This window comes from Macrotis lagotis, chromosome X, assembly GCF_037893015.1.
Source record: "Macrotis lagotis isolate mMagLag1 chromosome X, bilby.v1.9.chrom.fasta, whole genome shotgun sequence".
Classification (NCBI taxonomy): Eukaryota; Metazoa; Chordata; class Mammalia; order Peramelemorphia; family Peramelidae; genus Macrotis; species Macrotis lagotis.
In genome coordinates this window covers 640,994,018-641,009,480 of record NC_133666.1, presented here as the reverse complement: position 1 = coordinate 641,009,480, position 15,463 = coordinate 640,994,018, and the positions used below count along the sequence as shown (strand labels likewise).

Here is a 15,463-nt window from a genome sequence, read left to right as displayed (position 1 = left end):
AATGATTTTTAAACTCCTTCCTGATTTCTTCAAGGAAATCTTTCTGTGCTGGAGACCAAATCACATTTTCCCCAGAGGCTCTACATCTCTCATTTAGTGTCTTTTCCTTCTAGGAATTTTTCTATGGACCCCCTGCCCTTCTGTTGGCCTTTCTTCATTTTTCTATGATTTTGTATTGTGCAGGTGCTGGTTCCCAGAGCTTTGGTTTTGGGTTCCCTTGAGACTTTACTAATTGGGTTTAGTAATTCCATGTGAGCTGGCCAGTAGGCAGTGCTAGAGGCTTTGCTCCCTGAATGTAATATCTCCAGCTTGCCAGTAGGTGGGATTAGAGCCTTTTGTCACTGAGTGTAATAATTCCACCAGGCCAGAAGGGAGTGCTAGAGGCTGGAACTCAACCTTCAGCCTTTCCAGTAAGTCCCAGACCATCAGTACCACTACCACACCTCCACTCTCCAGTTGTTTCTCATAGCAGTTCCCACAGTGAAAGCCTCCTAGGCTAATCTTAGATTATTCCAGCTCTCATCCTTCCCCCCACTGGCGGTCTACTCTCTGCATGGTGCTCACCCACAATCCCCGAAGACAGTCCTTGAGATAGGTGTTCTTCTCCTAGCTAATCTTTCTGGATTTTGTTGATTGTTTTTCTATTAAGAGGCTTGTTTCATCTTATATATGAGGGAAGATCAGGAGACCTTAGTACACAGCTTGGCTTCTCTCCACCATCTTGTCTGGAAGTACACAAGATTATTCTAATAATATAACATAAAAAAATAATTTGTATGCTATACCACTTGTTGCATATATATTTAGTATTGAAACTGCTTCATTCTCTTTGCTACCTTTTAGGATGATATAGTTTCGTTCCTTATCTTTTTTAATGAGATCTTTTTTCTGCAGCCATTTTGTCAGAGATAAGAATTGCTACCCCTGCCTTTTTCATTTTAGAAGAAGCACAAGATATTCTGCTTCAACATTTTAACTTTACTCTGGATATGTCTCTCTTCTTCAAATGAGTTTCTGGGAAGCAGCATGTTGTAGGATTCTGGTTTTTAATCCATTCTTCCATTCACTTAAATTTTATGGGACAGATTCATCACATTCATATTCAGAGTTATAATTTCTAAGTGTTTATTGTCCTCCATGCTATCTTTTCTCTGTTTCTCTTTTTCCTCCTTTTTCACTTCATCCATATTCCCAGTATTTGTTCTTGAATACAACCTCCTTTAGTGTGTTTTCCCCCTTATATACAACCTCCCCCTTTCTTTACTCTTAGCCTTTGCCCCTTCTTCCTTCCCTTCTTTCTCTCAGTTCCTCTTTTCCTCTCCAATCCCCCTTTCCCCTCTTATTACTTGAAAGGTAAGATATGTTTCTAAACTTTTACTGCGTGTGTGTACATTAATCATTCTTTTTTTTAGGTTTTTTTGGCAAGGCAATGGGGTTAAGTGGCTTGCCCAAGGTCACACAGCTAGGCAATTAATAAAGGTCTGAGACTGGATTTGAACCCAAGTACTTCTGACTCCAGGGCCGGTGCTTTATCTACTGCACCACCTAGCTGCCTCTATTAATACTTCTTTGACCCAAATCTGATGAGAGGAAGATTCAAGAGGTTTCTCTCCTTCCTCTTTCTTCCCTTCTATTGAAATTTTTCCTTTGTATCTCTTCATGAAATTTAATTTATCCCATTCAATCTCCTCCATTCTTGCATCTCTTTAATGTTGCCCATTTTAAGGAGATATTATTTTAAAATCATTCTATCAGAGTCAAGGACAAGTCAAAAAATTTCATTACTTCTGGCTAAGTATTTTCTTTCCAATAGAGCTACAATTCTCAAAAGTTATGAGAATATTTCTCCCAGGTGGGGGCATAGTCAGTTTCATCTTATTGGATAACTGGATTTTTTCTTTTCCCCTTTTTTGCCTTTTTATATATCTCTAGAGTCTCTTGTTTGAAATCCAAATTTTCTATTTGTCTCTGGACTTTTCCTCAGGAAAAGTTAGAAGTCTCCTATGTTGTTAAATATCCATCTTTTCCCTTTGAAGAGAAGGTTTTCTTTTGCCAGATAGTGAATTCTTAACTTCATTCTAAGTTCCCTTGCTCTTTGGAATTTTATATTCCAGGCCCTTCAATCTTTTAATGTTGATGGAGCCAGGTTCTGTGTAATCCATCATGTGACTTCTTGGTATTTAAATTGTCTTTCTGACTCCTTGCAGGATTTTCTTTTTTTATCTGGAGTTTGCCCACAATATTCCTTGGTGTTTTCATTTGGGGATCCCTTTGATGAGGGGATTGATATATTCTTTCAATAACTATTTTTCACTATGGTTCTATAAAATCAAGGTAATTATCTTTCACTATATCCTAAAGTATTGAGTCCAGGCTTTTTGTCTCCTCAATGTTTTCAGGAAGCCCAATGATTCTTTAGTTGTCTCTTCTGGATCTAGTCTCTAAGTCAGTTGTTTTGCCATTGAGATATTTTACATTTTCTTCTTTCTTTTCTGTTTTTTTTTGATTATTTGACAGTTTCTTGTTGTCTCATGAAGTCATTAGTTTCCACAAAGGCTAATCATTTTTTAGAGAAGAATGTCCTTCATTTATCTTTGGCAATTCCTTTCCCACTTTGGTCAATTCTATTTTTGAAGGAGTTTTCCATCTGTCCAATTGTGGTTTTGAGAGAATCATTTTCTTTTTGCCCTTGTCCAATTGATTTTTGTTTTCTTGTTGCAAGATAATTTTCCCTTACAAAGTGTTAATTTTCTCTTGCATTTCTTTTCCTGATTTTTTCCACTTGATTTTTAAACTCCTTCACTATTTCTTCTAAGAACTCTTTCTGGGTTGGAGACCAATTAATATTCTCCTCAGAAGTTTTAGAACTCTCTGAGTTAGGATCTTTTCTTCTAGGTAATTTTCAATGGACCCCTCCCCCCCACTGCTGGCTTTTCTTCATTTTCCTAAGATCTTGTGTTGGGGGTAGGGGCTGGTTCACAGACCTTTGTTGTGGATATCATTAGAGGCTTTTCTCACAATTCCAGGTGGGCAGGCCAGTGGAGGATGCTAGAAATTTTCTTTGGAGTGTGTGTGATCTTGATTAGTTTCCCATTCTCCAGGCCTGGGGGGAAGGTGGAGTGGGGTACAGCAGGATCCTGATTAATTCAAACACTGTGGACTGTGTCCTCAGGTCCTCCTTAATCCTCACTCAGTACTGGGGAAATCTGCTGGCCCCACCTGAACCAGGAGGGCATGGAGGAGATGTTACTGTGCTTGTTCAGGGAAGAGTCACTTTTTCACAAAGAAATAGGGAGGATTGGAAATAGTGGAAAACTGGGGATTCCACTGAAAATATGGACTTGCAGCCCTGGTCTCCCAGACCAGAAGAGCTGATCAGATCAATATCTAGCCACATGATGGAGCTCTCTCACCTGCTGTGCTGGAACTCTATGGCCAACCTCACTGGAACCCTCACACAGCCGAAGCTTCCTTGGCTGTTCTCAGATTAGTTCCCAGGATTCATCCTGCCACCCCTACTCTTTGCTCCTCAGCCACATTCCCCTAAGACAGATTTTGTTGGCAGATGTTCTCCTGATTTCTTTTCTGGGTTTTGTGGATCCAAATTCTGTTAAGAGACTTAGTTCATGCTAGTTCTGAGGGAAAGCCAAGAGATTGAGGATAGTGCCTGGATTCTCTCTGCCACCTTCAGAAGGAGTCTGTCAGTGTTTCCTTAACAAAGTACATGTTGTTGAGGAAGGAGACATTGTTTATGTTCTATTACTTAAGTGGTGTCAAATCCAACAAACCATGGAATCTTTCCTTTTATGCATGAAATAGGTCATTGCTGGGGGGCGGGGCAAGGACAAGTCCATTGTCCAATCTTTGTATTTGCTTTTTCATCAACTACCAATGTGTAGTTCAATGTTACTGGAGGTGGTTTCCACCCTAGGGTAGGATAGTTATAACAATATGATTCTTATGATAACTACCATAAATTTGATATCTTGTCTCTAATTGCTTTCTTCTCCAATCAATTTTCCACATGCTTGTCAACTTGATACTGTCAAATCCCAGATCTTTTCATTTGATTCTTCTGTTCAATAATCCCTAGTGATTTGGGTATTGAAGCAATTCACAGCCTGACTCCAATTTACCTTTCTAGCTTTATTGCACATGATTCTCATTCAATCACTTTTCAATACACCCAAATAGATCTTTTTGCTGTTTCCTTACATATCATTCTCCACTTCCTAACTCTATCTTTCTGTACAGGTTATCATTCATACTTTGAATGGACCAAAGAACTGTGCAGTATGGTGGTCAATTCACATTTCCATGAATGGGGTATTTCTGTACCTTTCTTTCCATAGCACATCCAGTTCTAGCTATTCACATTTTTGTTTTCTTTCAAATTTGCTGGGTATGATAGAAAGCTTCATATTTGTATTGATTTTCATTTCTTTTTCCCCACTTAAAATATAACACAATTTTTATATGATTGATCATAATTAATAGATTATTTTTGATGAACTGTTTGTTTAGAGATTCCTTGTTTGATGTGAATCTTTGTTTTCTAGTCCTTTCTACTGTAGAATGGCAGTTATTGATATTTTGTTGTATATGACCTCTGATTCATTGTTGTATATGAAACTCTGATTCAAAGATACTTTACTTTCTTCATTTGCATGATTTTAAATTGCCATCCAGAAAGCTTAAACTTATTCATAACTTAACTAGTCTTCCTTTATTTTGACATCATTTTTGAAGTTGAAAAAATAATTATTTTCCTTGGGATCTCTTTGTTTTGTTTTTTTGTTTTTGCAATTCAATGGGGGTAAAGTGACTTGCCTAAAATCAAACAGCTATGTAAGTGTTAAGGGGTTTAGGTCACATTTGAACTCAGATCCCCAGACTTTATAGTTGATGCTCCATCCACTGGGCCACTAGTTGCCCCATCCTCAAGATCCTTATATATTTTGTAGCTCTAATGAACTTTGTTATTATTTTGTCTAATTTTAGTAAAAATGTGGTACATTTGATAATCACCAGCCTCGAATCTGGAACACCTGTATTAAAATCTGACCCAGATGTGATCCTGGGGAAGTCATTTAACATTTGTTTGTTTTAAACCATAGGAGAAGGAAATGGGAACTGTACAGGGTCACTGTCATGTGGAGCCCAAATGTAGTCACAAAGAGTCTGGCATGACTGAAGCAATTGAGCAACAACATGAAGCACAATTGTACTAGCTGTTCCTTTATTTCATAAATAAGTAAACTGAAGACCAGAGTAACTCAGTTACACAACCAGGAAGAGATAACTGGACTAGAACCATGCATTCTGACAACTGGTTCTGTGCTCCGTTCATCACATTGCATTCCCTCTTGAGAATATTAGGGGCATACAGATTAAATCTTAGACTAGAGAGGACTCAATGAAAACCCTTTTTCATCAAAGTGAAATTGCAGTGTGAGAAAGCCCAATATCTTTATTCATAGTTAGAAAGAGAGACCTGATGTTCTGGTGAGGAGAATCCTCAAAGCTTGTTTCATGTCTTTGTTCCTTAGACTGTAGATGAAAGGGTTCATCATGGGGGTGACAGCAGTGTACATCACGGCTGAAACTGTGTCCTGCTGTGCTGTGTGTGTGGTTGTTGGACTGAAGTATACTCCAATGATTGTCCCATAGAAGAGACAGACCACAATGAGATGGGAACCACAGGTGGAAAAAGCTTTTCCATTTCCCCTTACTCGATTGGATTCTCAACACAGACACAAAAATTTGAATGTAGGAGATCAGAATGCCAATGAAGGGAATTAAAGCTGTCAGTCCTCCCATTGTATAGATCACTAAGTTATTGATGAAGGTATCTGAGCAGGCCAATATTATTACCACATTAAGGTCACAGAAGAAATGAGGGATTTCTGTGTGTCCACAGAATGAGAGGTGGGTCAGCAGAATAGTATGTGTAAGAGCATTAACACAACCCCAAAGCCAACACACTGCTACCAGAAGAACACAAGCCCTTGGGTTCATGACTGTGGTATAGTGTAATGGGGCACAGATAGCCATGTAGCGATCATAGGCCATGGAGGCAAGAATGATGCTATCTAATCCTACAAACCAAACAAAGAAGAACACTTGTGCCATGCAGCTGATGTAAAGAATTGCTTTGTTCCCAGATATATAATTAAACAACATCTTGGGGATAGTAGTGGAGGTGAAGCAGATGTCAACCAGTGACAAGTTGGTAAGGAAGAAGTACATGGGGGTGTGGAGACGAGAGTCAATTCTAATGGCCAGAATGATGAAAATGTTCCCCAGCACTGTGATCATATATATAATCAGGAATACAATGAACATGAGGCTCTCCTGCTCTGACTGGTTTGAAAGGCCCAGGAGAATGAACTCAGATACTCTTGAATGATTTTCCCCTTCCATGGATCTATTGGGAAGCGTATGTGGGAAAAAAGAAATAAAAATTTAAAGCAAGTTTATTTAAAATTTTTAAAAATTAAAATCAGTGAAGATAAAGTTAAAAGACATAGGATAGTTGAAGCATATTTTTATGGAAGAAAATATCAAAGTTAATAGAACTTGATGTAATATATATATATATATATATATATATATATATATATATATATGTATAGCGAGAGAGAGAGAGAGAGAGAGAGAGAGATCAAGAAATGATGCCCCACACAAGGAGGCATTTGCCAATTGAAAAATGGAAAAGGATTAACAAAATAATTATTTTTCAGAAAATTTCAAATGATAATTACACTAAACACATTGCTTCCAATAATAGGAATTTGAATGAAAATAATTTTTAGTTTTTACTTCATACTCTGAACATTGGTGGGGATTACAAAACAGAAGGATAATCAGCATTGGAGGTACTGCTGGAAGATAGGCATGATTCTTTCAATTTGGGAGAGCTGTGAATTAGTGCAAACATAATCATTTTCATTTGAATTTTCTCCATATAGTTGACTAAACTCTTCATGTTTTTTATATCAATGATATCAATACCAGGCTTGTTTCCCAAGGAAGGCAAAAGCAGCAATAAAACTCAAGAATTCATGAAAATAAAGTGATACCATCTTTTTATGTTAACAAATACATGAAAACAAAGTAGAAAATGGCTATTGATTCTTGGTATTTGCTATTATTGTATCTAACTTTCAGAAGTTCACCCTTAATAATTTTCTTTAAATCATATGAATAAGAAAAGTAAGGAACAGGAAGATTAGTTCACAATCATAATGGCAAGATGTAGTAGAAAAAGAATTAAATCTGAGCATCTTGACTGCTGGTTCCATGCTCTGTCTATTATATAAGACTGCTTTGTATGTAGATCAAGGGGAACAAAATGAATATCAAACCAGAGAAACATCATTGAAAAATAATGAGGACCTTATAGAGCTCATTCAAAACTGAGTTTCATCATTCCTACATTTTACAAAAATGCACTTTATTTGATTATAGTTAAGAATAATACTTAAGCCATCACCTTAATTTTTTATAGCTTGTTTTTACTTAAATGTTTTTATTTTCCAAAATTCAGGTTTCAGTCTGGAAAGAGGGAATGGAAATGTATTTTGTGGTTATGGAATGTTTGTTTAATGTTTAAGGACCAGTCAATTTGAATTGTGAGTGTCCTTATCCAATTGTTCCAAAGATGTTGATTTTTTTTAATAATCACTCAATGAAGATATAGATTTTTAAACTATGTTTAATTTACATGAACATGAGATGATAGATCATTAATGTACTTTAGTAATCATAGGGGTTTGATTCAACTAGTGATCTCTAATTTTCATCTCAAAAAAGAAAAAATTAATTATAAAATTATTATAATGTAAATTATAATCATGATATTAGATAAGATTGTTATAATATATAATTATACTATCATTATAATATATAATTATACTATCATTATAATTGCCCCCAAATTATTATAGGGCTGAAAATATAACATAATATATATACAAATGAGGCTAAACAGGGTTGAGTGATTTGCCCATGGACTCATAGCTATTAAGTGATAAGCATGCAGTTGAGCACTACTTCATGTGTACTCAACCGCTTCTACAGTAAAAGGGACTGCACATAATTTGAGATTATAAGACTGTAATGGCAATAGTCACTCATTGTGCCTTGGAAATTATTAAAAATCATGAATGATAAAAATTACCAAAAACTGTGCCAACTCTTGACTAATATACACCAATTCCATGCATCACTGTGGGAACTTTGAGATCTTTTGATTTTGGCAGTGAATATTGTTTTGAGACCAAAAATAGGTGCATTTCAACCTCATGAGTATGTTATTGGTGTGGAGCATTGTAGAGTGTTTCAGGGATGATGGTGGTGCTTCTTCTTTGGTTTAAAAGAGGGCCATGACTACAGGAAGGTGATGGCATGACAAACACATGAATTGGATTTGAGTGTGGGGGTGCTGGGCTAACACAAGTCTCACTTTCTACTATCAATGCATATGGGCCAATGGCCAGATCTGAATTAGGATGACTGGAGATGGTACTAGATGCAAAGCAATCAGGATTAAGTGACTTGCCCAAGCTTACACAGTTTGTCTCAAGTGACTGAAACCTGTTTCAAACTCCAGTCCTCCTCACCTCAAGACCAGTGTTTTATCCACTGAGATTGGAGAAAGCACTGGACTTGAACACATAGAGACAAGTATACACACATGTTTATTATAGCTGAGAAGTGATCTTAGCATTTTGTTAAAAGTGTGTGAGCTATTACTAGAGCCAGGAAGAATAAGAGCGGTAGAGAACCAATAACTCACAGCACAGAATAACTTCAAAGGTTACACAGCCAAGACTATGGCCTCATATGTCTATAAACAAAGTGTAGCTGAGTAGTAAGATGAACTAGAGATTCTTGCATTAGGATACACAATTTAAATTGTATCCCTGAGACTTGGTGGAGAAAGATCCCTGACTATAATGACTTTAATAAGGTATACCTTATATAAAAGGACAAAAGACAGAAAGGAATGCATGTTCAATAGCACTAAGTAATTAGACAATATCTTTGTTCAAAGAAATCTAAGAAAGAGATGTAGGGAACAAGGGAGATTCATTTATTATCACTTTGCAGATGATTCTGAAATTTTCTCTTCTAGCCCTCACATTTTTTCCTGATCTCTAGACTCCCATATTCAATTGCCAACTGGACATATTGAACTAGATGTCTTCTTACTTGTTGTTTAATTATTTTAGTTATGTCTCACTCTTCCTGACATCATTTGTGTTTTTTGGCAGATACTGGAGTGGTTTGCCATTTCTTTCTCAAATTCATTTTACAAATGAGGGTAAACAGGGTTGAGTGATTTGCCCATGGACTCATAGCTATTAACTTAGGGAAGATATCTTAAATTTGCCATGTCCATTTATGAACTCAGTATCTTCTTTGCTTTTTTTCTAATTTCTTTATTACTATTAAAGGCACAACTACATTCTTCCCAGGTCCCACTCCTGCCTCACTCTCATCTCACCTTAGCCCGTATAAAATATTTTGTGGCAAGTCCTGTCAATCTCTCTTATATATCTCTTTCTTCCCTGTGATATTGCCTTCATCAGGTGGTGGTTAGCCTTCCTTACTCCATTCATTCTCCACTGAGCTATCAAACTGATCATACTAAAATGCCAGACTGACAGTGTCACCACCTCAGGATTTAAAAAAAAAACAACAAACCAAACCAAAACAAATAATCCCCAAACAACTCCAATGACTTCCTGTTATTTCTAGAATCAAATGTGAAATCCTGTTTGATGCTTAAAGCTCTTCATAATCCAGTCCATTCTACCTTTCTAGTGTTCTTACATTTTACTTTCCTATCCTCTTCATTATGTGACCCAATGACATTTGCTGTTTTTTACAGAAGAATCATTCTGATTTTGGGCATTTTCCCTGATTGTTCCATATGCCATTTTCTCCCTCCTCATCTCCACCTCCAAGGTTTCCTGAATTTGTTCAACTCTTATAGATTCCTGGAGTTATGGGCAAATGACACAGGGAGTTGTGGACATAGGAGATTTGTAATTGGGAAAAAAAAACTGCATTTTTTTACACTGTTAAATTCTGTCTGAGGAGAAAGACAGAAATACTTGTCTAGTAAGGAAAATGTTATCTATTCATGTGATGGAAATTGACTCCTATTGTTCAATTGTTAAATGTAAATTTGTAAGGTCTCCTCATTACCACATAACCAACTTTCAGACTTTTACCTAGTTACAGTCATGTAGAGGGGGTGATTTTCCCCTTTGCCCGCAGTACCCAGAGAATGGGCAAGACTATAAAAGCCAGGGCTGGATTCCCCTCATGGCCTGCATACTAGGTCCAGTCTCAATCCAGTCAGTTCTCTTGTCTGTCACTGTCTCTGCCTATCTTTCTGTCTTTGTCTCTGTCTGTCTGTCTGTCTCTCTCAAACAAATATTGCCTACTCTTTTGTTTTTCTCCATTCCCTCCATCAGCTTACCAACAACTTGCTGCTTCTCCAGGTGAAGAAAAAGATTTTAATCTGCACACTTTGTAGGCTTTTATAATGAATCTTATATAATAAATCCTTAAAATCCCTGGGCTCTATGCTTTCACCATTCAAGATTTTAGGCTTAAATTGGCAACTTTAGTATCATAGTCTTAATGTGTAGTCCCCCTTCATTTGAATAGAAATCCCCTTTATAATATTCTCTTAAATGGTCTTGTCACCTTCAAGTAAAGACCTTTGGAGAGACTTATATCCCAAGGAAGAATATTTTTGTATTAGTATCTCAATCCACATCTCTGCTTGCTATCCACAGGAATGTGAATGAGAAACTTTGTAATTCCTTTCTTAAAATATAGGTGAAATAAATGTATGATTTTACATAGAAACTGAGACCAAGTGTTTCCAGTTCCATGCCATACAGTTCTGTTCATCAGACCTTGTCAACTGGAACCTGATACTTGAAGTAGTTTCTGGAAAAGTCCTTCATTCTTCTCTTGTGCTAATTGACCCAAGGAAGGTAATTATGTTGCTTAATAAGGATTTTTCTTTAGGTAGACTAGGAGGGAGATATGCCAGGAGATTTTAAAAATGATAATTTCTTCATCCTTGTCTAGACATTGTATTCTTCTCTAAATTTTGAGGTTTGAGAAACAACGTCATCAATGTGTGGGTGAAAGAGTACTGGAATGGGAATCAGGAGACCTAGATTCTAATCTCAGATCTTCTACTAATAGATTTTGTGAACTGATTTAGCTTTTTTGTATCTGTTATCTCAATTTTCCTAAGTTGATATTTAGATTCTTTCCATGATTGATAGTCTAATGTATAAGTACCATGCATCTCTGATATTTCAGTTCTAAATTCTCTATTTCCTGGTTTCAAGTCCTTTTCAGCTCTGACATTCAGTTTTTTTTGTGTTCTAAAGGCCTTTACATCTATTCTAAAGTGATGAAGCTAAACTGAAGTAGAAATGGGTTCATAAAGATTTCTAGAGGCTGCAAAATGACTAACTTTCAAATTGTAATGTTATTTATGTTTTATTATCTATTGTTATATTTTATTTGTTTACTTTTTAATATTTGCCAATTGTGTTTTAATTTGGCTCAGACAGTACTTGTGAGAGTTGTGAGTCATATATATGTCTCCTGCCATGAGGTTTTGACAGCTCTGATCAAAGCCCCTTCTGGCTCTTACATTTTATCTTGTCAGAAATTTGACATGTTTTGCTTCAACAATCCTCCCTGTCTTGAAGTTTGAAATTATTTAGCCTCAGAACCAGTGTATCATTTTACAAATGATACAACTAAGTTGAAGCAAGAGGTCAAGTTCTATTTTCATGTCCATCTTAGTTAGAAAAAAACTAGCAGGGGTGACTAGGTGGTGCAGTGGATAAAGCACCGGCCCTGGAGTCAGGAGTACCTGGGTTCAAATCCCGTCTCAAATGCTTAATAATTATGTAGCTGTGTGGCCTTGGGCAAACCACTTAACTGCATTTGCCTTGCAACCCCCCCCCCCAAAAAAAAAGAAAATAAGTAGCAGATTGTTTTTAGCCCAATGCAGTTCTGACATTCAATGTTTTAAGTACCTTTTGAGTTTGAACATTTTATAATATTAAGGTTGAATCTATCTGATTCATAATTTAAGTCCTTCATGTCTTTGAAATGTTATTTTTATGTTCCAACGGCTCATCTAGTACTAACGTTCTGTATTCTCAAATTTCTTTTAGGCATAAGTTTCTTAGACAAATTCTCAGAAACCCTTTGTGTGAGACTGACCTTCAAATGAACAGAAAATGCCCTTTACCTCTCTGCACTTACTTGGGTGTTTGACCTCTGCCTTCTCTTCTGTTCTTGAAGGACCAAGGTGTTGTTTTCTCTGGGCCCTTAGTGACAGATAAGTTTCAAAGAGGTAAATAACCCAAGCTGTGGACTCTTCTAGGAGGTAATGTGTAGGAGAGCAGGAGTCTATTCTGTTGCCTAGGAATAATGTATGGGCATCATTGCAAGTATTTTACAAGGAGTCCCTGGACCCAGGGAATCAATTCCCCTAGCCCCTTGTTAGAGATAAACACCAGGTAATTATTTGGTCTCCATTCTACCTCTGCTTCCTTTGGGGGAAAAGACGATTTAAATTTTTAAATTGATTTTCACCACACTGTTCTGTCAGCAACATCTGGAGCTCCTTGTGTTTCTAGATCTCTTTTGAGAAAGGGATTTTAGATCTTGAAGCACAAAAAATTGTAATTGATTTGGGACTTAGAGCAGAGGTTCTAGGACATCAGGTCTGAGATGAGTGTAAAGCAGAGAATAAAGAATTTTGCATTATTTTCATGTGAAAATCTTATTTGGAACACAACCATTACAGGATCAGATATCTCAACCTGGAGGGGATCTTAGAAACTCTTATGAATGACTCATAATTATAACTACTTAGTGCAGAGTGCTTAAAATAACTCTGTATTAATAAACTTTTCTGCAGAAAAGAACCATTTCTCCTAATGAGAAAGGCATGGAATTGTCTAGTCAGATGTGCAGTTTGACAGACTTGTTCCTTTACTTTGGTCAGGATTGCAATTTAACCCCTTGGGTTAACTAGGTGGCACTGTGGATAGAGCACCGACCCTAGAATCAGAAGGATCTGAGTTAAAATACGGCCTCAAACACTTAATAATTTCTTAGCTGTGTGACCTTGGGCAAGTCACTTAACTCAGTTGCTTTCAAGTTAAAAAAATTAACCCCTTATACTCCTCTCTAATAATGTGTTTTCCCTTCTGTGGCTTTTAGACTAATGAGCACTAATATATAATTTTATGTAAAGGACAAGTACCCTAAGTTAACTCAAGACCAGATGGAGGACACCTGATCTAATATTAGGTCTGATCAGATTGGAGTCAATTCTTTTGTCTTCCATAGATGTATCTATGCACCAAGAGTCACAGCCAGCTACCAGTCTTTGTAATAAAAATTTGGGTTCCCCACTTTATTAGTGATTTTTTTCTTAAATCACAATCCTCTTCATGCCTTATCTATACATTTATCCTTTGGATGGTGATGACTTTTATTACTGCCTGTACCTTTTTGAGTCTGTTGGGAAGATATATTGAGTTTGATAATCCCAACTCTACTTCTTAGCAATGGGCAGGCAAGAAACATGAGATTTATCTTCTGGGGGGGGCATAAGAATGAATGATGCACTTTCAGAATTAAGGGGAAAGTTACAGAGATTAAAAGGGAGCAATCCCTGTGATAATCAGTACAATTTATCATCTGATATACTAAAACGTAACATAAACTTCTTGTGCAATTTTCTTTCTTCTGGAGACTTCTGATGTCCTTCTGAATCTTCAGAGTCTGTTCCCCAAAACATCCTCTCCAATTCAGGTGATTTGTAGGGCCCTTCCTTTCTGGAAAAAAAGACCTTGTTACCAGAACATTTTAATCGGATCAATACTCATATTTTCATCACTAGGCACTAAAATTCGGAGCTTCTTAGATCATAACAAATTACATTTTGACTTACCCACTGTCATACTGATATACATGCCTCATTTTAACAAAATAAATATCCACAAAATTGTTTCACTGCACAAGTAAATTCATTGAAAATTGCTAAATTTGCTTGAGCTTGAAACATATACATTAGACAATCATATTAAAGAGTATCCTTATCAAGTGACTTTGAAATAAAAGCAGACTTAATCTTTTGCTCTTATTACAATAATCACTCACACATCCTTAAGTATAATGAATTTTTCTGTAACTATAATGAATGCCACCCAATTGTCCCTCATATGCTTGATTCTTGATATCGCTTAGATTCATTAGATTTTACTAGTTCAATTCTAATTTTTCAGATATTATTCTCTTCAGTTACCTTTTTAAACTACTTTTCCATTTTTAAAATTTTACTTTTCAGGAAGTTTATCCTCTAATGTCTTTTCCATTTGGACAACTGTATTTTTTAAGACATTATTTTCTTCAAAAATTTTTGTGCTTCTTTTTCCAAATTGTAAATGTTTGTTTCAAAGTTCTCTTGGATCACTCTCATTTCTTTTTCTATTTTTTTACCTAAAAAATTTAGTTTGTTAATGAGATTTAAGTTAATTTTTCTAATTATATGTTTTGAACTTTTTAACATTAATTCACATGCATAGGCATGCTTTTAAATTACATAATTCATTCCCCCCCCCACCTTCCCACCAACCTCCTCCAGCAGTGAACAGTTGGGTGAATTTTGAACATATCAATTCATGTTTAACCTGTTTAAAGATTAGTCATTTTTGGTTTGAGAAATTAGGATTAAGAGAAAAGAATGAAAATCATGAGAGGGGAAATAAATACATAAGAGAAATTTTTAAAAAGTGAATCTAGTGTTCATTCAGATTCAGAAGTGTTTCTTTGGTTTTCTTATGTTTCTCTTCCTCTGACTTGGGATAACATTGTCCATGACTGGTCTACTATGGTTGTCCTAGCTCTCTAACTGCTGAGAGGAGCAGCATCTATCAAGGTTGATCAACTCACATTGTTGTTCATTTGTACAATGTTTTCTTGGTTTTGCTCTCTTCACCAACATCATAACTTGTACTTTATTCCATGCTTCTCTAGAGTCTGATCATTCATGATTTCTTATAGAGCAATAGTATTCCATAACATTCATATACCATAACTTGTTCAGCCATTCCCCAACTGATGGGCATCCTCTCAATTTCCAATTCTTTGCCACAAAAAGAACTGCTACATTTTGAAACATGTGTAACTCTTACCAGTTTTTTATGATTTCTTCTGGATAAAGGCCTGTATTAGAATTTCTGAGTCAAAGGGCATGATCAGTTTTCTTGGGCATAGTTCCCTAATGCCAGAATGACTGGATCAGTTCACAATGCCACCAAAAATGCCTTACTGTCTCAATACTCCCACATCTCTAGCATTGATCCTTTCCCCTTTTGTCATCTTTGTCAAT

The 15,463-nt window shown here is 36.3% G+C and overlaps 1 protein-coding gene across 1 annotated transcript; it reads right to left on the bottom strand.

Moving 5' to 3' along the window:
* Positions 1-5,480: 5,480 nt before the first annotated feature.
* LOC141499528 (olfactory receptor 1f45-like) lies at positions 5,481-6,423 on the bottom strand. Its single transcript, XM_074202211.1, is given in 2 exon segments — positions 5,481-5,717; positions 5,719-6,423. Coding segments are annotated over 2 exon segments (942 nt in total).
* Between the last annotated feature and the right edge of the window lie 9,040 nt (positions 6,424-15,463).